The following is a 23,951-nucleotide window of genomic DNA, read 5'->3' on the forward strand; positions in this document are numbered from 1 at the left end:
CACACCCCCCATCCCTCTGGCCATAGTCCTTACTGGGCCACCCCTCACTACGTCCACTCCTGAGCCCCCTCACGCCTACCCACATGGTGCCCTGGTCACAACTTGTGGACGTCCTGGAGCCATCTCCTACCCATCTGGAGGGAGGCCCTCCCCTTGTCCACCCCAGCTGTGTCCAGCACTTGGAGAATGCCGGCCCCCTGACCCCTGCCGCGGCCCTGCCCCACCTGCCATCCTGAGCAAGAAGTTCATGTGCTTTTTTCTTTTAGGCTCATTTTAAAACTTTCCATTCCTGGCTTACCCCCAAGCTTAAGCCAGAGACACTGGTCATTGTGCCAGACAGGACAGGATTATTGGGGTTTGATGAGTTCTCCCCCTTTGCAGCAGCAGCGTGTGCAGTTCACTCTGACCCCCATTTGGTTTGGTGGCTGCCTCCGGACTTCAGCCAGGCACAGACACCTGCTCTTGGGGCCACAAACAGCAAGCCCCCCACTCAGCCCAACTGGTGCTTCCCTGCATTCCCTCACTGCCCCCTCAGGACTGAGCATGAACCAGTCAGCCTCTGTGCAGAGCAATAGGAAGCTGAGGGACCAGAGGGGAAGGGGGTGGGGGTGGGGTGCCCAGATGTGGCCCAGGGTTATCCACACCCCTCCCCATCTCTCAGCAAAGAAAGTTACTTGGGAGAGAAGCAGCTGCAGGTCCCAGGCTGCACTACTCAGTAGGTAGCCCGCGGCTGTAGGACAGGTGCAGGGAGGGCAGCCGGAGGGAAGAGGGGCCCGCTGGCCTGGCCACCAGCTATTCTAGAGGGGCCCTGGAGGAAAAACTCAAATGTCACGCACAGCTCGCAGTTATGTGGTTGCTATAATCTGGCCAATCGGCACAGGTCCCAGACCTCACCCATTGGGAGGGACAAAAACAGACGGGGGGTGGGGTACAAAGACAAAGGGGGCCTTGTGACCCAGGTGGCCACCCTGTTGAATTCCCCTGAAAGGGGACAGCAGGTCCCACGTGAGGACACCCGAAGTCTCTCTGCCAGTGCCCCTCCCTACTCCCCACAGTCAGCTCACCCCTCTGGACTGGGCCTGTATGTAGTGCAGTGAGGCCTGTAACACATGAGGGACACTGGCCTCCAGGTCACTGGGCAATGAGCTCCACCCTCCAGGCTGCCTGCAGGTTGGGGCATGACCAGGGAGGTTGGGGGTGCCCAGGCTGTGACCCTCAGGCTTGAGGAATCGTGAGGAGCCCTCAGATGTCCCCACTAGTCTCCCCTTTTCTCTGCTGTGAGGGGAAGAATCACGAGCCTGGCCTCACAACCTCAGAAGCGTCCACTATGCCTGCGTGCTGCCCAAAACACAGCTACAAAGGAATTTGGCCACCAGGTGCCCAGTGCCAGGGGGTCATTTTTGCCCACAGTCCAACCACAGCAGGGAATTGAGGTCTGGGTCACTTTCTCTCCAGAGGATGGTGGGAGTGTCTGCTCAGCAGACCCATCAGGGCTGTGTGAGGACTACTGGGTCTAGTGTGTGGGTGCCTGTCCAAGCCCCCCAGGAACCTGGCCACGGACCTTGCACATGAGTAGCCACCTGCTGCTCCAGCCTTGGACTGTAGAGAGGCCTTCAAAAGGGCTTCTAAGTGGGGCCTGGGGTGGCTCTTGGGAGGTAAGGAGAGCTGAAGAGGGAGCACGTTCCCTGGCTGAACCCTCTTCCATGTTCCCCTCTATCTGTGCTGGCTCCTCTACTCTGGACTTCTCTGCAGGCTTGTGGGAGCCCAATCACCCACAGGCCCCACTCAGCAAACTGAATTCCCTCTTCTTGCCTGTGTATGGATCCCACCTGAGGTATCTGGGCCATGGACCTGGGGACCAGCTGGGGGATGGCCCAGACCAGCATTGCAGCCCATAGAGGGGGGGGGGGGCTGCTACTAGAAAGGGGAGTGGAAAGCAGGACGACCAGCACAGGGAATGGGGCAGCGTAAGCCACTGACCCTCATGAAGGGTCAGTGAGAAAGAGCCTGCCCATAGGAGCAGGGCGATGGGCTGGATGGGCTGGCTTGGAACAGGAAGGGTGCCCACAGCAAGCACAGGAGTGCACAGATGCCCATAGAGCAGTGTTTCCCTGACCCCCCCACCAGGACCTCAGGATAGCAGAATCACTTCCCCCCTTGGCTCTGGCCTGTGGATGTTAGAGGGGTGAAATGTGCCTTGAGGTGGGACTTGCCTTGTCCACTCCAGCTTCTCACCCTAAAGATGAACTGGTGGCCACTGGTCCAAGGAGGACCAGAGCCTCGAGAGAGGAGTAGGACCCCCTGGAGTCCAGAGCCCACCTAGGGAAACCAATCTCCAGGCCACCCACTGCTCTGTGGATGGGAAAGAATGTTTTCTTCTGACAGCTCCTGACTTTGGACTGTCTGTGACACAGCACTGTAGTGATAACAGCTGGCTGTGACGTGGGGAAGGAGTCAAGACCAGTCAATACACTTTTTGAGAATTTAAATGATTGTATATAAACAGTTTACCTGGATACAGCAATAAAGCAGAATAAACTACTCTCCACTGCATAGTCAGACTTGCTTACATCTAGGTAGCTATTTCTTTAATTACATAATAGATCAGCCTTATACATCTTTTAATTTATTTATTTTGAAGTAATTATAGATCCATATGGAGTTGTAATAAATAACAGAGAGAGCCCATGTCCCCTTCACCCTGTTTTCCCAATTGGTGACATCTTGCAAAGTTACAGAGTGAAACCACATCCAGAACGTTATCAGCCTTGAATTTAAAGGGGAAAAAACCCCGCTAAGAAGAAAATGAGCCTGCAGATGTCCTCTCTGAACTTGAAGAAATGGGTGTGGGTCAGCCCTCAGTGCAGCCCACCAGGCTTCTGACGGCCTGTTGCTGCCTATAGCAGGTCAGCTGGTTGGGTAGCCTTCCCCCAGGAGGGCCCTTGGGTCTCCCCAGCACTGGACCAGCCTCCCCAAGGTGGGCCTTGGCCAGCAGCCACAGGCCAGGTGCTGGCTCTAGCCAGTGCTCAGGGGGTGCTGTGCAGGGCTGGCACAGCAATCAGACCTGTCATCTTGGGCCTGGCTCCTCTGATCCATCATTCCCCCATCCCCCAGGGTCATCAAGGCTCCTTCTGTGGAAGCCACTGGTACCCAGCACAGCCTGCCTCATGGAGTGACTTGGGCAAGTGCTCACTGGGACCAAGGTCGAGACTGCTTTTGGGCAGAAAAGCAAAACCGGTGAGGGACACACCAGCAACAACGTGACGAGGAACTGTGCGAGTGAGGGGATGAAAAGCGCAGCCCAGAAATGTGTGCGACATGGTGTTAATACCAGAGAAAGCAGAATTCAAGGTAAAGAGTGAAATGGATAAGGGAGTGCACCTTACATGGATGAGACATGCACATGCATGGGGATGTGGGAATTAAGTCTGGGGCATGAGAAGAGAGCACGGCCACATCTAGCCACAGGGGACCTGGACTCTGGGACAAATGCCATAGATCACATAGAAAATGCAAAATGAGGGTGTAAAAGACAAATACTGCTATTGGTGATTTTATTTTATTTTTCATATAAAATTCACTGTGCATAGAGAGAATAAACGTTTTTTCCAAAATCCCATGAAAAAGTTTAAAGGATCCCAAACCAGCTATAAATCAAAGCTTAAAACAATTTCAAAAACTGAAAAATCACTTAGGCCTGAACTTAACTTTATAAAACAAAATATTAATGAAACAAAAGATGTAATAAAACCTAACTAGTTGAAATTTTTCAATTATTCTTCCAAATGAGTCTTGGGTCAAAGAGGAAATCAAAATTGACATGGTTTCACTTTACAGACTCAGGATAAGCATACATCACAAACATCTGCAGGACCTGGCCAGAGGGCCCGGGAGGAGAATTCCCTGCACAATGATTTTTGTATTATTTCTTAATCGATTTGTTGTTCCACTTATTTATGCATTCATTGGTTGATTCTTGCATGTGCCCTGACTGGAGATCCAACCCGAAACTTTAGCATATCAGGGATGACTCTCTACCCAACTGAGCTATCCGGCCAGAGCTCAAATGAACTCTTATAAGACTTTTTCTTAGGCTGGACATTCTTTCCTCAACAACCCACATAGCCTTCTCCTCACCCAGACCTTTGAGACTCACTGCTGCCCACCCACCTGTCAGAACATGTCAGGGGAGCTGGGGGGGGGGGGGCAGGGCCTTCTCACTGACCAAGGGCAGGGCAGCTCTCTGCTATTTTTATTTTTATTTATTTTTTAATTTTTATTTTTGTTTAAAATATTACAGATGTTCCTTTTTCTCCCCATTGACCCATTCCAACTTGTCCTACGCCCCTTCCCAGTCCTCTCCACACCATTGTCCATGTCCTTGGCTTGTGCATATATGCATATAAATTCTTAGGTTACTCTCTCCCCCTCCACCCACTCGCCCTCCTCCATCCCTCTGACATTCGTCAGTCTGATCCATGCTTCCATGTCATTGAATCTATTCTGTTCATCAGTTATTAAGTTCTTTAGATTCCACATATAAGTGAGATCACGTGATGTTTATCTTTCTCTGCCTGGCTTATTTCACTTAGCATAATTTTCTCCAGGTCCATCCATACTGTCCCAAAGGGTACGAGATCCTTCTTTACAGCTGCGTAGTATTCCATGGTGTAAATGTCCCACAGCTTTTTTATCCACTCATCTACTGATGGGCACTGGGCTCTTTCCAGATCTTAGCTATTGTAAACTGTGCTGCTATGAACATCGGGGTGCATATATTCTTTCTGATTAGTGTTTCAGGATTCTTAGGATATATTCCTAGAAGTGGGATCACTAGGTCAAAAGGCAGCTCCATTTCTAATTTTTTGAGGAACCTCCATACTGTTTTCCATAGTGGCTGCACAGTCTGCATTCCCACCAGCAGTGTACTAAGGTCCCCCTTTCTCCACACCCTCGCTAGCATGTGTCATTGCTGATTTGTTGATGGAGCCAGTCTTACAGGTGTGACGTGATACCTTATTGTGGTTTTAATTGGCATCTCTCTGATGATTAGCCACCCTGGGCATTTTCTCATATGTCTCTTAGCCATTTGTATGTCCTCTTTGGAGAAGTGTCTATTCAGGTCCTTTGCCCATTTCTTAATTGGATTGTTTGTCTTCCTCTTGCTGAGTAGTATGAGTTCTTTGTGCACTTTGGAAGTTAGCCCCTTATCAGATACATCCTTGGTAAATATGTTTTCCCAGACCGTGGGGTTCCTTTGATGGAGTCTTTAGGGTTTTCTCTGTACAATATCATATCATCTGCAAATAATGACAGTTTTACTTCCTCCTTTCCAATTTGGATGCCTTTTATGTTTTCTTCCTGTCTGATGGCTGTGGCAAGGACTTCCAGTATTATGTTGAATAAGAGTGGTGAAAGTAGACACCCCTCTCTTTTTTCTGTTTTTAAGGGAAATGGTTTTAGTTTTTGCCCATTGAGTATGATGTTGGCTGTAGGTTTGTCATATGTGGCCTTTATTATGTTGAGGTACGATCCCTCTATTCCCCCTTTGCTGAGAGTTTTTATCATGAATGGGTGCTGGATTTTGACGAATGCTTTCTCTGGATCTATTGATATGATCATATGATTGTTGTCTTTCATTTTGTTTTTGTGATGTATCATGTTTATTGATTTGCAGACGTTATACCAGCCTTGCGTCCCCAGAATAAATCCCACTTGGCCGCGGTGTATGATCTTTTTAATGTATTGCTGGACTCAGTTTGCTGGTATTTTAGTGAGGATTTTAGCATCTATGTTCATCGGGATATTGGTCTGTAATTCTCTTTCTTTGTAGTGTCTTTATCTGGTTTTGGGATTAGGATGATGCTGGCCTCATAAAAAGAGTTTGGGAGTTTTTCCTCCTCTTGAATTTTCCGGAATGGTTTGAATAGAATAGGTGTTAATTATTCTTTGAATGTTTGGTAAAATCCGCCTGTAAATCCATCTGGTCCTGGACTTTTGTTTGCTGGGAGTTTTTTGATTACTGCTTCAATTTAATTAGTTGTTATTGGCCTATTCAGGTTTTCTGCCTCCTCTTGATTCAGCTTTGGAAGATTGCATGCTTCTAGGAATTTGTTCATTTCACTCATGTTGTCCAGTTTGTTGGCATATAGTTGCTTGTAGTATTTTCTTACAATCCTTTGTATTTCTGTTGGGTTGGTTGTTATATCGCCTCTTTCATTTCTGATTTTATTTACTTGGGTCCTCTCTCTTTTTTTCTTAGTGAGTCTGGCTAAAGATGCATCAATTTTATCTTTTCAAAGAACCAGCTCTTGGTTTCATTGATTTTTGTATTTTTTTTTTTAGTCTCTGTGTTATTAATTTCTGCTCTGATCTTTATTATTTCCTTCCTTCTACTTTCTCAGGGTTTTTCTTGCTGTTCTCGTTCTAGTTCTTTTAGTTCTTGTGTTAGATGGTTCATTAGAGCTTTTTCTTGTTTCTTGAGATAGGACTGTAATGTTATGAATTTTCCCCTCAGGACTGCTTTCGCTGTGTCCCATAGATTTGGGGTTGTTGTCTGGTCATTTTTGTTTTTTTCCATGAAGTGTTTGATTTCTTCCTTTAAAATAATAATAATAAAATAAACTAAAATGTAAAAAATAGAGAAGCTACTGGGAGATAAAAGAGGCAGAGAAAAGATTCTGAAAGAAGGGCCAGCAAAAAATTAAGGGAGAGAATAGGAATAGGATAATAGTTGAAAATGAGAAAATAAAAATACAATAAAGAGAATAAGAGAACCTAACAATTGAACAAAAAGACAGGAAGACAGAAGGGAGGAAAACAAAAGAAAGAAAGAAAAGAAGAAGAAAATTTAAAAAAAAATTTAAAAATAAAACGTTATGCCAGTGAATTGAGAGGAGGGAGAGAGAGAGATAGAGCCAGGGCAGGGAGGGAGTCCAATAAGAGATTTGGGGGAAACTATAGAGGAAAGCAGTAAACTTGTTGGGTATAATGATAAAGTCCCAGCAATTAAGCAGAAATATCAAGAAAGTCTTGATAGTAGAAGCAAGGGTAAAACAAAACAAAGCAAATACACAAAACAAAACAGTGAAACAAAACAGAAAACAAGCTAAGCAAAACAAAATTCTTTTATAAAAAAACTAAAAATTTTTAAAAATTTAAAAAAACTATAAAATTTAGAAAGAAGAAAAAAAATTTTTTTTCCCTTTCTAAAAAAAAAAGTCAATTAGGTGAGTTTCTTCTGGGCAGCTTATGTTATCTGTGGCTCACTGTTTTGTGTGCTGATTTCCGTTCTCCTGGGAAGTACTTGTGTATCAGCCAATTTGAGGAGCCATCTAGGTTTGGCTCTGGTGTCCTTAGGAAGTTGGTTGATCTGAGGCTCTCCGTGGACCTCCTCCTCTTGTCAGCTATTTTGCAACCTTGTAGTTGCCTGGTCTTACTCCAGAGTCTTCTGTAGAGTCTTTAGGGTCCAGGATGGCTAGTGTAGCCCAGGGTATCACTCCCCTTACTTAGAGGTTTTGCTGTCAGGCACTCACTCTACGGGAGTTAGTCTCTGCTCCACCGCCAGCTCCTCAGTCCCTACCCTGTCCTCTGGTTCTAGTTCCCCAGGCTCAGTCCTGCTGCAGCTTCAGATTGATTTCAGCCTGTTGCCTTTTCTGTATGGGCTGTTTCAGCAGCCTGGGCTCAGTGGGTTCAATTAAAGAACATTCCAGTGAGCTCTTTGCCTGCCCAGCCCCCAGCAGAGGTTCTCAACATTTCCTCCAGTCCCTGAGTCTTATTCTTGTAAAGTCCTCCTGTGAGCTGCTCTCCCTTTCCCCTCAGGACTATGCCCTTTGGAGATATCTGGGGCGTCAGTGAGCTGAACCAGCCCCTTTCCTGTTGGGGGCAGTGCTCCTGGCTGCAGGAGAGGTGGAGGAGAGGGGGGCTCCGTCCCTCCCTTCCCAGCTCTGGTTGGCTGGTCGCACCAGGCCCGCCCCTCAGTCCTCTACTGTGCGGACACCAATCCCAGCCTCTGCTTGTCTGTCCTCCCAGTGCCGGTCTGGAAGGTGGGAGCCAGTTCTGGAATCAGAATAAAAAATGCACAAAGCAACACACAGGCAGAAAGTCTGCCCTGCAAGGTCCCAAAGTCAGCTCCAGGCAGCTTCCCACACCGCTGATCTCAGCAAAGCTGGGGCGGCTCCACAAGCGCCACCGTGGCAGGTGCTCCTCGGGGCTGGTCACAGATCCCAGACTCTCGGCAGGCACGGGGAGCTCAGGGCAGGAGGGCGCTCCCCCCTTCCCAACACCACGCAGATTCAGTGCTTTCTGGGGCTCATGTACACACTGCCTTAGAGGGAGGCAGAGGGTCCCTGTGTGCAGCTGCTCAGTCCCGACCTCTGGTCCCTTACTACTCGGGTGCTGCACACTTTGGGACAGCTTTCCTATGGTCAGCACCAGGTGTGGAAGAAGCCGGGCTGCACCGCCATTAGAAGCTGTTTTGCTAGGAAGGCACCGTCCCCTCCTCGCCAGCACACCACTCCCCTGGGTCCCTCTGCCCTTCGTGCAGGGCGCTCCTTCCCCTCTCAAAAGTGAGATGCCCTCCTTTGGATGCTGGTCTGCACTCCCAATGGGAGGAAGCTTTGCAGCCTCCAAGCCTCGGGGCTCGGAGCCCAGCACAGGTTTCGGGGGAGGGCGGGGGGGGGGGGACTCCCCCTTTCTACGCACCCCCTCTCTTACCAGACCCTCTGATGTTTCTTCAATGCTCCCTACTCGCACTCTGTCCACTCAGGTATGTTTCTCTGGTTTTTCCAAGCTGGTTACGTTGTATTTTAGGAGTAAACTGAGTCCGTGGCTGGGAGCAGGGGTGCTCTGCTGCTTCTCACAGTGCCGACAGCTTCCCTCCCCACTTTCTGCTATTTTTAAAGCATCCAAACCCTCAGGAGAGAGAGGGCTACTTCAGGGAGTGAGAATTGAACATCACCTCTGCAGAGCTTGGGGAGCAAGGCAACAGGGTAGAAAGAGAGGCACTTCTCAATGTTGAGGGGGCGAACAAGCAGGAACCTCATTGTCTGCTTGTGATAAAATTAAAGACTTTACCACTGGGGCAAAGCACATCCCAGAGTTGAACAGAGGCATCTACCGTTGGGACAGGAGCACGGTGCTATTTAAAAGGAAATGTTGGTGGCATCAGGTGTAGCTCACAGGTGTGCACCCAGCTACTCGGATGATGGCATCCAGCACAGGGAAACGCCATAGACTGTGGAACCACGTCCAGGACACATGTGCAGGAACTGCTGTGCCTGTGTCTGGAAGAGGCAGGAACATCGAGTATATAACACACAATATGACTGCAGGACACCCTTCCATGGTGTCCTTTCTGTGTGTGCGATCTTGTGCTGAGGGGGACCAGAGTTTGCCGTGCCACACATATCCCATGCCTTTTGGGATATGGATTATTTTAAGCTGGTTATTTTTAAGAAACAAAAGTCTCAAAAAGAAACTCTGAGCTTCTCCCTAACTGCCTAAAAAGATTTAGATAAAAGACCCACTCCAGGTAGGGAGCTACCATCACTGGTGAACTAGTGTGATAGACAGGGAGGAACCTAGCAAGGCACAGTTGATCAGAGCCCCTCTGTGTCCCATTGCTAAAGGTGGCCCAGCAAACATTTACCTACCAAACATTGGCTTTTCCATCTGCCTGGGAATTGCCTTTACCACCCCTTCTCCTCCAGATGGCATGTAAGCCTCATCTGCCCTCTCTGTCCTGAGGTCCTACATTCTTTGGGATCCCCGTGTGTATATACACAATAAATTTGGGCATTTTTCTCCTGTTAATCTACATAATATTAATGTGTTTATTAGTCCAGCAAGAAGAACTTAGAAGAGTAGAAAGTTACTTTTCCTCCCCACAGTGTGCATATGTGAGTGGGGGGTGGGGTGGGGAGGGCCTGCACACGCGTGTGTGTCTGTGTGTGTGTGTGTGTGTGTGTGTGTATGAATGTATAAAGAAATTGAGAGCTTGATGGCTCTAGGTCCAGCCCATAGACTCACAGGTCAGCAGTCCTCCCTCCTTCCCTCCCTCTCCCCCTCCTTCCCTCCTCCCAGGTGTTAAGTCTGGCTCTCTCACTGGTTGATCTACGTGTCACCCGTTGGCCCCTACCAGTCCCCTTACAACCCCATAAGAACAGGGGTTGCCCCCCACTAGGTCCTGACACCCAGAAAGGGGGCACATACAAAATGACTGGGCAGGTGCTGGCCCCCAGGATAAGCCTTAAGGTGGAGTGCTGGACAGACCAAGGGCAGGGCGAACTTTTTGGATCCCTTTGACAATCCAAATGGAGTCACTGTCAGCCATGTCAAGTGCTATGTCAAGACCGAGGTAATGGGGTGTCATGGGAAAGCCCAAAACCACAAGTCTGGACACTTGGATAAGGACTCCATCTGGACACAGATATGAGTGGGACCTCCACCCCTGGTGAGCTACAAGAACTCAGAGCTCCGGCCACCCAATACTCAAGCTTGGTTGTACCATGGGTCACTTTTGGAGCCTTGTGGGACTTCCTCTCCACAGGATGCGTGCGGCCACTGCAGCTGCCTGGCTTGACACTGATGCCCACCTCTCCACTTGTAGATGTTGCGAGGGACTGGGACTTCGCATTGCATGTTTGCTCTGCTCACTTCTATTGCATGAGCTTTCCCTCTGTGTATAACCTGTGTGCGACTCTACTGGCTTATTGGGGCCGTATTCCCTACTAAGCCTGGTTTTGTGGAAAGAAACAAACGTGTGTGAGTGACTCTCTTCGGGGACACTCCCTTGCTCATGACAAGTGCATCTGGTTCCTGTGCTATGTGCATTATGCTGTTTGTCAGTCTAGTCAATAATGGAGCAACCAGAATGAATCCAAGTTGGCAAGGCTTCATGGTGGGATGGTGTTGAGTGGCCACCACTTGGGGGCAGTGTGGTTCTGCCATTGGTCCTGGGGACTCTTTGGGGACCACTAGGAACCAGGCTGGTCACAGCCGCCCAGGGAACACAGCTGAGGAGGATAGGCCATCCACTTAGAATTTGGCCCAAGATCGGTGCTGGGCAGCTCCTGTGCAGAGACCTGGCCCCAGGGTGCAGGACCTCCTTAGGGTCCTGGGGGATGGACAATCAAATCTGTTATTCCCAGGACAGTAGCATGTGCCTTGCCCAGCGCAGGGAGCATGGAAGCAGAGCCTGTTTGAGCCAGAGCCATGGGCACTGTTCCTCTGACCCCCAGATGAGCCCTGCATGGGTCCCACGCTGTGTCTGCAGCCAGGCCACGGCTGAGCATGTCCAGCCATGGGGTTCTGCCCATCTGCTCACCCTGCTCCTGTATCTGGGTTGTAGGAGGGTGCCTCACAAAACACACAACTAACTGCTTGTTCATTTTTAACACAAGACCTAGGACAGTAAAAGCTCTTTTCCTCCAGAAAATCCAAGTGGACAGATTCTCCCAAACTGAAAGGTACGTGTTGGTGGCATGGGAAGTTTCCACTGCCCACTTTGCCCCAGAGGAAGGGTCAGCACGACAGTGGGAACACACACTGACCTGCCTGTGGGGCTGGGCAGCGTCTGCCTGGCTGATGACCCGGCCTAGGTCAGGGAAGTCAGGACCCAGCTCTGGACTGGGAACAGGCCCCAAAATGGCATGGGGCTGGAGGGCAATGGGGTGCTGTTTCCCACAGAAGGGGGTGGGGAGGGGGCACCACACATATGTGGTTGGCGAGTCCTGTCCGTCCCTCCTTCTGTGGGTGTCCACTGTTCATTCTGCTGTCCAAATCTTAACATTATGCCTTCTTTCCATGCTTTAATAAAAAACCAAGGGAGCCAGTACTCCCTGATCTCAACCCTCCTCTTCTCCCCAGAAGGATATGTCATGAATTTGGGGTCACAGGACTGTTCCATGGTTTTGTTTCCAAAATTTATTCTGCTATTTGACCAGTTAAAAATTTTTAAGTGGCATCATGCTTCACTGTGGCTCTGGAACTCTTTTCCTTTACTCCTTTTTCTGAATGTGGGGCTATTAACATGTGCCCAGGTTGGGGATGTGTCTACCAGATGGCAGGTGGCTTCTTCCGTCATCAGGTCGGGGCTCAGGCTCTGTGGGTGACAAGGCTCGACAGCTGCATTTTGGAGTCTAAGAGCCTGGCTGGATACAGGTGCCAGGCAGGCCCATCCTGACCACCCGATCTGGCCAGTGTGGGGCTGGTAAGGGCATGGCCTGGGCGATCAGGGTGGGGGATGGGAGGGGAACGGTAAGGAGGAGTGTGGCCATGGGAGGAGGGGGGTTGGCAGGTTCTTATGGCCTGGGCGGGATGCGGGCAGGGGTCACTCAGGGCATGCATCCAGGCCTGGCCCCATGGCAGGCAGGTTTAGAGAATACCCATCAACACCAGGCAGGGTGCAGGGAGCTGGGCACAGGTGACCATGTACCTGCATTTCAGGGTGGGTTCTACTCAAGGGCTGGGAAGTGGCACAAAGTGATCTACAGGGATTTCCCTGGAACCTAAGGGACCAAGCAAGGTGTCTGGTTCTCGTGTAGGAGGGAGAGTTGACAGGGTCCACACCATCATGTTGGGCTGCACCGGAACACAGGGCTGTTGTGGAGGTCTCCATGGGCAAGCCTGGCAGGTATGGGTAACCGAGGGCGGGTTCCTCAGGGGCCACAATTGATTAGAAGATAAGCCCCCAGGAAAATACAGGTCGGGGGCAGGGAGAGCTCTCTGGATCTGGGCACCTGAGTACCAAACGCCGTGGTCCTTGGGAAGGTGGACATCCTCATTTCGCGAGGCTCAGAGACATGAAGCCAACTCATGAGGCACTCCTCATGTCATGACCAGGGCTCCTGATTCCAACCCCGTGTCCTCTCCTTTCCCCAAGCTGCACCCATCTTGGGATGGGCATGGCTGAGGGGTAAAGGGTGCCTCTGTGGCCTCGAAGAGGGTGCTGGGTCTTCTGGACTCAGAGACCCCTGGGTGGGTGGTGGCCTCAGTTTCCAGAGTGTCTCCCTCAACCAGCCACCTTTGGCCCATTCTTTGCAGGCATTTGTGGAGCCTGGCCCTGCTGGCCCTCCCGGATTGCCAGGTGAGGGCTCCTAGGGCCCCTGGGAGAGCTAGGGATGGGTGGCCCTTTACAGGGGTGCTGAATGCTCCAGGACTTAGCGCTCCCTGCTCACCCAGCTCTGAGGCAATATGTATTCCCCGGGACCTAACCATGGATGGGAGTGGACATAGTGGCCACCCCACTTGATGTCCACAATTTAGGTTCTCTGGAGGGTGTGTCCCTCTCGTACATTCTATAATGGGCACTGGGATCTCTGTCCCTCCAGGGCACCAGGGGCCTTCAGGACCAAAGGGCGACAAAGGAGAAGTGGGCCCTCCTGGACCACCAGGTGAGAGTGCTCTGGGTGGCCCTGGGCTGAGGGGCTGTGTTTGTGGTTACCTGTCCTGCTCTCTGGGAGGAAGAAAGCCCCTTCCAGACTTGTGGGGCCCTGACAGGACCTGTGGGGCTGGGGCTGGACTTTAGGATGCCTGGTTGGCCTGATAGCCCCCATAGGGCCTAGGGGGTGGCAAGGATAGTAGGGCCAAGGCAATGGCCAGGCAGGATATCCCATCATCCCACCTGCTGAGGAGCAGGCCTGGGCCTCAGTGTGTGCCTCCCAGAAAAGACCTGGCACCTCTGATGGGGATGGTGAGGAACCTTTTAGGGAGAAGGAAGTGACGCTGCTGAGACACAGGATGAAGGACAGTGGAACCATGTGGCCCCACTTGACAGCACAGCAGAGTCCAAGTCTCTGAGGTCCCAGCCCTGCCCAGGAAGCACTGAAGACCTCATGCACGTGAGACTCCAAGTGTCAGGGGTGCACCAACCCCTCAGAGCTGAGTCAAGAATGGAAAAGGAACATGTAGCTAATAACCAATGGAAAGGAAGAGCAACATAGAAAACGTGGTCCAAAATATGGTGAGAAAGGAGAGAAAAAGCACAGAACAGGCAGAACAAATAGAAGACAGGGAGTAAAATAATTAATTTAAACCAGCTCTCTCAGTAAGCGTAATAGCTAAATATTGAGATTAAAACACAAAATCCTTAGTGGGATAGAAACAGAACTACATGCTGCTCACAAGAGACACCTCCTAAATGTAAGGACATGGAAGCACACGTATGTGCCCACATTTGTGCCGTGTGAGAAATCAGACACGTGTGTCTAAAGGCAGAGACATTGCCAGAAATAAAGCATCCATAATGATAGAAAAAAACCCACCAAATAAAAAGAAAATACAGGAAGTCCAAATCTGTCTGCACCTAACAACGTGGCTTCAGAATGTAACAAGCAAAAATCAACAGAACTGAAAGGAAAAACAAGGAAACCAGTGATCACGGGAAATTTTAACCGGTTCTTGGTAAGTGATGGGACCTGCAGAGAAAGGACAGGTCAGTCAGTAGATGGAGGATCTGAACAGGTGACAACCTGAAGCCCAGGTCCTGACACCAACACGGACGACACAGCGTGTTCAACATAGGAGCCCGTGCCAGGCAAAAGCAGGTCTGCAAGTTGGGCAGAGGGGACATCATGCAGAGTCTGCTCTCTGACCACAGTGGAGGTGTAGCCGGAAAAGTGCCCAGGTATGGAGAAAGCACAACAGCGCTCTCACTCTGCCTGCCACGGCCCTGGAGCAGCAGGCCCCGCACGCAGTGAGAAGGACGCAGGACAGGAAGTCCCGTGGTGACAGCATGTGAACTGGGCCGCCTTGGGCAAGTTAGGAAACAAATAGCAAACTTAACTTGAAGCGAATAGGTGGGAAGAAATAGTAAAGACCAGAAGTGAATGAAAACGTGTGTATAGTAGGAAACATCAAAAAGTCAAAACAGCACGTTAGTTCTTTGAAAAGACTAATAATACTAATGCGCCCCTCGCACACTGACAAGGAGAGAGGTGCGGCGACATGCTGGAAAGGGGACTACCTTACGATCTGGTAGAGGGTCCACAGGAACTGACCCCCGCCGTGCTCAGTGGGGGTGCGGGGCTCCGGAGTCAGGGCCCAGGTGGGCGTCTGTGATCCTCACTGGGTGCAGGGCCTGGCCAGGGGAGAGGCAGGGAGGGAATACATGGTGCACATTTATGGAAAGGAAGAAATCAACCTGCCATCTTCATAGACAACATGTTTATGATCGTCAGCCACCCCAAAGGAGCTACAGATAAACTGTTAGAATTTATAAGTAAATTCATCAGGGTCACAAGGGTAATTTACAAAATCAATAACCAGTCATAAACAAAATGAAATTTTTAAAAAGTAACATTTAGAAAGATACCAGATTGGTCATTGTCAGAGGCAGGGGTCGGGGGAGGGAGAATTGGATGAAGGGGGGGTCAAAAGCTACAAACTTCTAGTAACAAGGTAAGTAAGTCCTGGGGGTGTAACGTACAGCATGGTGACTACAGTTAACGCTGCTCTATCGTAGGTTTGAAAGTTGCTGAGAGACTAGATCCCACAGATTCTCATCAGAAGGAAAGAAAACCTTTTTTCTTCATTTATCCATCTGAGACGATAGATGTTAAGTAAACTTACTGTGGTGATCATTTCACAATAAACATAAGTCATGTTATTCTACTGTATGCCTTAAACTCATCCAGTGCTGTATGTCAGTTATATCAATAAAACTGAAAGGAAAAAAAAATCCAAAAAAAATCAAGTAACTGAGAATAAGTGTAACAAAATAGGCAGAGATTCTCTACATAGAACTTTTACAGAAAGAAGTGAAAGAAGATGCAGACAGGTGGGGATGTAAATGAAAGATGCTGTACAGATGTCTCACTGAGGCCCCATCCAAAATCTTTCCTGTAGGGCAGTTCCCGTTCGACCTTCTCCAGCTAGAGGCTGAAATGAAGGTGGGTGACACCCCTTATCACTTTGCTGAGCCCTCCTCAGACCACTACCCTGCCAAACACTTCCCTCTGCCCACCCCACGTGGCGCACTGGCTGTCCCCGGCTGGGTTTTGCAGGGCCTCACTCAGATGCAGCAAAAGACCTGCCAGGCCTGGGCTCCAGATGCTTCCAGCTGCCTTACCTTGCCCACCTCCAGGCTTGTGGGGGTCAGCACCCGCCCCTCCCCATACCAGAAATGAGAGCTAGACTGTCTCAAACAAGTATTTCCATCCACAGGGGGAGAAAGGTGACCGAGGGGACACCGGGCAGAAAGGAGAAAGGGGCGAGCCCGGGGGTGGCGGATTCTTCGGCTCCAGTGCGCCTGGACCCCCGGGCCCTCCAGGCTACCCTGGGATTCCGGTAAGTTGGCTTCAGGCCACCATGTAGGTGCCTACACGCACACCCAGAACTGTGCCAGAGCCTGGGTCCCCAGAGGCCCCTGGGGCCCGGAGCCAAGGGCAGAGCCAGCCTGGCCATGAACACCCAATGAAGCCCACAGGCTGTGCCCTGCAAACTGGTCCCCAAGCACTCCCATCCTAGTTCTGTCCCTCTCCCTCCCCCCACCAGGGAGGGCACACTGACCTGGGAGTGTTCACAGCCAGGGAGGGGAGGACAGGGTGGAGCCTTCACCTGATCTCCTGCTGGCGCTGTTCCTCCTGATCAGGACCCCAAGTCCCCTCAGGGAGACCATCTGCCCTAAAAGATTCCAGGAAACAGTGGGCCCGGCTGTCTGGGGCATGGAGATGGATTAAGGGCCCTTGGGAGCCCCTGACTGCTCTGGTCCACATGCTGGGATCAAACCCCAGCAATAGAGACATGGGGTAGGGGTGGGGGTTCTCCCAGGCCCTGGGGCATGGGCAGGGAGGTGACATGGCTGTTTCCTGCCGAGGTTCTTGGCAGATGCTGCCCAGCCCCTCAAACTTAAGTGTCCTTGGCCTAGGGACCTAGCTGGCAATACTTCATGTCTTGTTGTCTGTCCTAGGGTCCCAAAGGAGAGAGCATCAGGGGCCAGCCTGGTCCACCTGGACCTCAGGGACCCCCTGGCGTTGGCTACGAAGGGCGTCAGGGGCCTCCTGGGCCCCCTGGCCCCCCAGGGCCCCCAGGGCCTCCTTCCTTTCCTGGACCTTACAGGCAGAGTAAGTTGGGCAGGAGGTGGGTCTGGGCTCCAGCCTTGTACCGCTGGGGCTGGTTTGTTCCTACCTCTGGTTTCTCTCTTGTAGCTATCAGCATTCCTGGCCCCCCAGGCCCACCTGGGCCCCCGGGACCCCCTGGAACCATGGGCACCTCCTCAGGGGTAAGCATCCTCCTGCCCTGACCCTCACTGCCCAGTTGCCTGCCCAGCCACCCTTCCCTTTGGAGGCCTGTGGGGGGCCTGCTTCAGAGGGGTCCTGGGTAGACCCCACAGGAACCCTGGTGCTGAGGCTGGCTTTCCTGGGGCAAACATAAGAACCCTGAAATGTGGTTTCTGAAGTGGGGCACCCGGGGGCCATGACTGAGATGGGCAGGGTGAAGAGGACAGCCATGGAGGAGGCCCTAGTGGGCGGGCCCATGTGCAGAGGTCCAGGGACTTACCGTGCTCATGGGTAACGGGGGGCTTCATGCCAGGCCTGCCCCTCCCTCCTTCCTGAGGGTGGCCTCATCCAGCCAGCCTTCACAGGGTGTTCTCAGGGGCCAGCCTGACGAGAAGGTGCCCAGTTAAGTCTTAAGAACTGTCCTTTTTCCAGGGTGTCCTTGTCTCCACCCCAGCACCCTGAATGTCCAAATCAGTCCCCTGAACACCCCACCCCTTCAGGAACATGTCGCCCATCCCTGTCCTCACCCCTTGCCCTCACCCCTTGCCCTGTGAGCCCGCTGCCGCCTCTGTGCACAGTGGGACCCCATTGGGCGGGCATCCCGCAGGTGAGGATCTGGCCCACATACCAGACCATGCTGGACAAGGTGCCCGAGGTGCCGGAGGGCTGGCTCATCTTCGTGGCGGACAGGGAGGAGCTCTATGTCCGTGTCCGAAATGGGTTCCGGAAGGTCCCGGTGAGTTCTCTGGATGGCCTTTCCCTGTACCTCCTGCCCTCACTCGGGGGGGGGGGGGTAGGACTTGGAAGAAGATGTAAGGTGGAGAGTGCTGCATGGAGGAGGAAGGCCCCAGGCCCTGGGCAGGGGGCACAGGGACCCAGGCCACTGCTGGCACCCACAGCACGCACACTCCGCCAGGGTCAGGACCCTCAGGACCATCCTGGCGGCGGCCTGCGGGGACAAGAGACAGCCAGCACTCCTCACACTACCTTTTAAATTAGTAGAATTTTTTGACGAGTTTCAGGTTTACAGAGAAGTAGCCCTCACCCTTCTTAAAGTGCATGGAGGTATTAAATGTATAGTGTGCCAGGTTCTGGGCAGGCCCCGGATGCAGCCATGCTGGCTTCGATGGGGGGAGAGGCCGGGGCTGGGCAAGTGGATTCGGGAGGGTTGCCAGCTGTGGGTGCTGGTCAGTCAGGTCACTGGAGTAACCCCTATGTTTTCTTCCAGCTGGAGGCACGGATACCACTCCCCCGTGGGACGACGGTAAGGAGCGCTGTTCTCTCCCAGCCATCAGTTTAGGGGTGCAAGCCTTCGAGCCTGGAGGATGGATGGCCAGGATGTGTGGGGTGTGCATTGGTGGTCTATGCACTGCCTCACATTTTCGGAACAACACGATGCTTTAGGATCTGAGGGCCACCCCTGCTAGGGAGATGGAGTACTCAGACTATGTAAGAGGGCCTTTCTTCAGTTCACACCTATTGTCTTCCCCAGGCAACTGGGGCCAAGATCCACTGTTCATTTGAGTCTCCGTTGTCCCTCATTTAGAATGCGGGACACAGGACAGACCCTTCTAGGGTGGATGGAGGGGGAACGGGAGAAGGAGATGGGTGGATGAATGGGCTGAAATAAGTACCTGAGTTTACGTGCCACAGCTGTAGGCTCCTTTCAAAAATTGTGACTTCTCAAATGGCCCATCCTCTCATTTACTCATTTAGCACATAGTCATGGGTCCCTCGCATACGCTGGGCAATGTTCTAGGCATGAGGTACAGCTGGGCATGAAACAGACGAAACCAGTGCCCGCTGCAGCTGACATTGTATGGGGGAGATAGGCAGTAAAGATAATAGGTTTGTCGAAGCATAATGTATAATTATATAAATCCAAATATTTTATGTAAACCTGTATAAATTAATTATATGAACTCTAAATACTTATTATGAACAGGTACTAAGTATCTAATAATAGGTATATAGATAACAGTAATAAATTATACGGTGTGTCCTAAGGCTTTCCGTGAAGTGGGTGGGGGCACAAGGGTTGGGATTTTAAAGTGGAGGTCAGTTATGTTGTCTCTGTGGTGGGAATGGAGCAAAGGCTTGAGGATCTGAGAACAGGCGCCTTCTGGTGTCATGGCCCAGTGTCTGAGCTACAACAAGGAGGAGGCCTTGAGGTCAGGGGATGTGGTCACCTGAGGGCTCTCCAGGCCACAGCAAGGAGGTGGCTTGAGTGTGCTGGAGCTGAGGGTATGTGAACAGAGGGCCATCAGCTTGATTTAGGCATGAACAGGATGGCTGGGCTCCCCGAGCCTCGCTTCCACCCAACACTCTGGGCACCCCAGTTCATCACTCCAGTCTATCCCTCTCCTAACCAAGAGCACAAGCTGGGGTGCAGATGAACGGGGATGTTCTGGGACGGAGCCAGGAACCTGGGCCCAGGCAGGAGAGCAGAGCCTGAGGGGCCCCACAGAGACCCCATGTGGGGCTGATGGGTGTGGGACCCCTTCCCATGTATTGTCCACCCTTCAATCTGCAGGACAATGAAGTAGCCGCCTTGCAGCCTCCCTTGGTGCAGCTGCATGATGGTAGCCCACACCCTCGGTGGGAACTGCCCCCCTCCACGGCACGACCCTGGCGGGCAGATGACATCCTGGCCAGGCCTCCACGCCTGCTGGACTCCCAGCCCTACCCTGGAGTCCCACACCACAGCTCTTATGTGCACCCCCAGCCAGCCCGCCCCACTGGTGCTCCTGTCCACACCCACCACGACTTCCAGCCAGTAGTGAGTGACCTTGGGGGGCACATGTCCACCAGCCCGAGCTCCCAGGGTAGGTTCTCCAGGCCTGGGACTGCCCTCTGGTGCCCACCTCCAAGACCAGTCCCTGCTTATGTCCTGGAGAAGCTGGACTGGTGCATATGACGGCGCTGGGGACACAGGCCCTGCAGCGCCTCTTTTCACAGAGGTGGCTGTTGAGGCCTGAGGACAGTGACTTGCTTAGGAGGTAGATAAAGGAGGGTGGCCGATATAAGCCGATCACAGCCCGTGCCCAGGCTGAGTGTTGCTTTCTGGGCCCCTAGCACACCAAACATCTGTGCTCCCCTGGGCTGAGGGGCCCCAGGCTGGTTCTCTAGGGCCCTAGTGGGTGCACTCCTCTCTCCCGGGCCCTGCCTGTGCTCACACTCACCCCTACTGTCTGTGCAGGGCTGGGGCAGAAAGGAGGGCAGGCAGGGGACGGGGTGCCTGGGACTGATGCCACTGGAGGCTAACTGCAGCTGACCATGGCTCTCCTGCAGCTGCACCTGGTTGCACTCAACGGGCCACAACCTGGTGGCCTGCGTGGCATTCGTGGCGCAGACCTCCAGTGCTTTCAGCAGGCACGTGCGGCAGGCCTGGCCGGCACCTTCCGTGCCTTCCTGTCGTCCCGCCTACAGGACCTCTACAGTATCGTGCGTCGTGCTGACCGCACCATCGTGCCCATCGTCAACCTCAGGGTGGGTGCCCTGCCCTGTGCATGGGGCTCCCAGAGCTGGGGTGAGGGGCCTGGCAGTCGGGTGCACTGGGCTGGGCATACCCCTGAGAACCCAGCAAAGCCCCTGCCCACAGTGCCCTTCACATGGCTTTATTCTGTGGCTCTTCACCACCATTGTGTGTTTTCCTGATGCTCCAGAGCACCATTTCAGAGCCATGGGGGGTGGACTCACCCAGACCTGGGGTCCAGGCTGGGGAAGGTGCCTGGACTGCTAAGGCCCCCGGCCGATGGTCGTGTCAGGTGGTGACCAGAGATGGGTAAACTGGCCCCACTTCCCTCTGCAGGACGAGGAGCTGTTTCCCAGCTGGGAGGCCTTGTTCTCAGGCTCCCAAGGCCAGCTAAAGCCTGGGGCTCGCATCTTCTCCTTCGACGGCAGAGACGTGTTGCAGCACCCTGCCTGGTAGGTGCAACACTGGGGGCGGGGGATTGCTGATTCTCAGAGAACCCAGGCCTAGTGCACCTCCCTGTCTCTGCACCTCCCTGTCTCTAGTCTGACCCTCTGCCTAATACTTGCTCACTGTTTAAAACTCACAAGATCAAGAAGAACATTAATGATACAAAGCATTCTTTGTGTGTTGCACGAAACACCCTCACTAGTCTGCTCCCTGGGGGGGGCACCCCACTGCTGCTGTCCAGGAGACTGGCCCATGGTGGACCCCTCAGGGGCCTCCCAAGATTACCCAGCTCTCACTGTCACATAGACATCACAGCGAGTGATTTCTCCCGTAAATTCCCCAAAGTGGAATTCCCAGTTGGAGGATGTGCGCACCTCAAATACTGGTGAAAGTTGTCAGATTGCCCTCACACCCATTGTCCTGCCAGCGTGGTGTTGGGGCACCTGTTCCCCCAGCTCATGCTCTTAAAAGGTGGCTCATTTATCAGACAGTATGTACCCCACCCTCACTGAGAAGCACCCAGACCCAAGGGACCAGTCATCAGGGTCGCAGAGTCTGCTCTGTATGCTGTGCCCCCCAAAACAGTGGCAGCATGGGGTGCTGTCCAAGGGTAGCATCCCCAGTGACTAGGGATGGCCTGAGTCCCTGCCACTTCCACATCCAGCCACAGCCCCCACCCTTTTCTGCCTGGGGGGGGCCTCCATCCAGGAGGGGCAGGCCCAGGTGTGACTGACAGCCCATGTGTCCTGCAGGCCACAGAAGAGTGTGTGGCACGGCTCAGACCCCAGCGGACGACGGCTGACTGAGAGCTACTGTGAGACATGGCGGACTGAGGCCGTGACAGCCACGGGCCAGGCCTCCTCGTTGCTGGCAGGCAGGCTGTTGGAGCAGAAAGCTGCGAGCTGCCACAATGCTTTCATCGTCCTCTGCATTGAGAACAGCTTCATGACCTCCTCCAAGTAGGACCTTTGCCAGCTCGCACGAAGTGTGGACAGATGGCCAGAGAGGAGACCAAGCGGCAGGGGGAGTGGAGAAGCCCCCAGTGCCGGGTAGGGAGCAGCAGCCAGCACCTCAGACAGGGCTGGGACACTTTTCTGTGTGGTTCACATTTCATGTAATCCTCCAGAAATAAAGAAAGCCAAAGAGTGTATTTTTTAAAAAGTTTAAAACAGAAGGCCTGGTGCCAAGTCTTTCTCCTGACCTGCCCCCTCCCAAGCCCTAGCTGGCCTGGCCTGGCCTGGCCTGGCCATGCAGGACACAATCCTCAAATCAAACCGGGGAGCACACCTGGCTCTGTTCTCGTCGCCTCTAGCACTCACTGCCCTGGGAAGGTGTGTGCACTCCAGGCCCCTAGGCCCCCAGTGGGTTCCTTAATCACCCCAGGCAGGTGCTATTTTCTGCCTGGAACTCCTTGTGCACAAAACCCAGACCTGCTTGCAGACCAGCCACTCCCTCTACCCTTCTGTACCTGGCCCAGGGGTACAGAAGGGCCCTCCCTCCACAGGCGGCCAGCAGTCAGGACTACTTGGGCCTTGGGTGCAAGGGGGCCCACCTCTCCTTGGCCTCTTGCAGCAATACCCCCCTTCCACTGGAGCAGTTTCCAAGCTCAGTGCCCCCCTGCTGACTCTGGCTCCTGTGGGGGTTGAGGGGCAATGCCCCACTCCATGCTGTATGTGCTGGTGGCCTTTTTCCCTGGAGCCAGCTCTGCCCCTTGGTGTCTCTGTCCCATGCTGGCTTCCCAAGTGACCTGTGAGGTCAAAAACAGTACAGAGCTTGACCCAGCGATAGCTGTGCTGTGTGTTTTGAGGGGTCCACAAACCAGGGCATGGTAGCATCCTGTTCCCAGCCCCAACCCCACATCCAGCACCCCTTTCCAGAGTGAGAATTCCCAGTGCCCATGCAGGCCCAGCTCTGCCTGGAAGCGTCTGCTAAGGACCCCTCAGGTCCCGGCTGGACTGCCTCCTGCTGAGCCTGTGGGAGGCCATGCAGAGGAGTTGCAGCTGGGGCAGGACAGGACTGGATCATGTCCACAAACAAGCTCCGCGTGTAGGCAGTGAATGAGGCTGTGTGTTTTACCTGGTCACCACTGTCCATAACACATAAAGTCCCCGTCATTGTCCTTGTGGGGGAACTTCAGGGGCCATTTTGGGGTGCATGTGGGTCACTCTGGGGGAGCTGGTGGGTGTCCCTGCTGGTGGCCATGCTGGGAGGGGTGGCAGGCCAGAGCCCAACCCCCTCAAGGTCTGCTGTCCACTCACTGCAGCCATAAACCAAAGGAGCTGGTCTTGGTGACTTTGAGATGTGGTTCCAAACAGGCTCCAAATAAGAACCATGTTCATGGACACTGGTTTGAAGGTGGCCTTCACTGTCCCAAGACCAGTTCTCAGGGGCCTAAGTCTCCCACACTCAGCACGCAGACCCTGAGGGAGCCCGGGGGTGCAGTATGCGGGTACATACATGGGTATGGGTATGCGTGGACATTCCCGGGTGTACACAGATGTATCGGGTGAGCGGATGACCTTTCTCCTCTTAGGTCTCCCTGGAGCACCTCTTAGGTCTCCCTGAAGACCTCTTAGGTCTTCCCAGGTCTGTGTAGGGGGTCTGCCGTGGGCTCCCACACCCAGCACCACCATGCTCTCCCCACAGGTGCTGCAGCCAGCCAGGCTCCGGGAGGTGTCTGACCCCGAGAGGCTATGTACACTGCACTGAGCAGGGCCTCACTTGTGCCCTGGGAACAAATGCCACCCCTGCCCTGATGACCGAGGGGCTTGGGAGCAGCAGAGAAAGGCGATTCTGGGAGCCTGGAGGCA

At 52.9% G+C, this 23,951-nt stretch overlaps 1 protein-coding gene across 6 annotated transcripts in view; it reads left to right on the top strand.

The window, feature by feature from the left end:
- Positions 1-22,306, top strand: part of LOC308558043 (collagen alpha-1(XVIII) chain-like) — a 24,537-nt gene extending 2,231 nt beyond the window's left edge. The window contains exons 2-17 of one of the 6 annotated variants that reach the window (XM_081139106.1): positions 3,115-3,351; positions 11,403-11,468; positions 12,042-12,211; positions 12,546-12,634; positions 13,045-13,087; positions 13,332-13,394; positions 15,847-15,890; positions 16,165-16,287; positions 16,910-17,063; positions 17,148-17,221; positions 17,827-17,955; positions 18,448-18,483; positions 19,753-19,998; positions 20,511-20,708; positions 21,031-21,146; positions 21,894-22,306. In XM_081139106.1, the coding sequence (XP_080995232.1) occupies positions 12,575-12,634; positions 13,045-13,087; positions 13,332-13,394; positions 15,847-15,890; positions 16,165-16,287; positions 16,910-17,063; positions 17,148-17,221; positions 17,827-17,955; positions 18,448-18,483; positions 19,753-19,998; positions 20,511-20,708; positions 21,031-21,146; positions 21,894-22,104 (1,497 nt within the window). In that variant the 5' untranslated portion in view covers positions 3,115-3,351; positions 11,403-11,468; positions 12,042-12,211; positions 12,546-12,574 and the 3' untranslated portion in view covers positions 22,105-22,306. The remainder of the gene's footprint in view (positions 1-3,114; positions 3,352-11,402; positions 11,469-12,041; positions 12,212-12,545; positions 12,635-13,044; positions 13,088-13,331; positions 13,395-15,846; positions 15,891-16,164; positions 16,288-16,909; positions 17,064-17,147; positions 17,222-17,826; positions 17,956-18,447; positions 18,484-19,752; positions 19,999-20,510; positions 20,709-21,030; positions 21,147-21,893) is intronic. The other 5 variants (XM_081139107.1, XM_081139109.1, XM_081139105.1 and 2 more) reach the window with 5 other exon arrangements.
- Positions 22,307-23,951: the final 1,645 nt, after the last annotated feature.

This window comes from Miniopterus schreibersii (genome assembly GCF_964146895.1).
Source record: "Miniopterus schreibersii genome assembly, chromosome: 5".
Taxonomy (NCBI): Eukaryota; Metazoa; Chordata; class Mammalia; order Chiroptera; family Miniopteridae; genus Miniopterus; species Miniopterus schreibersii.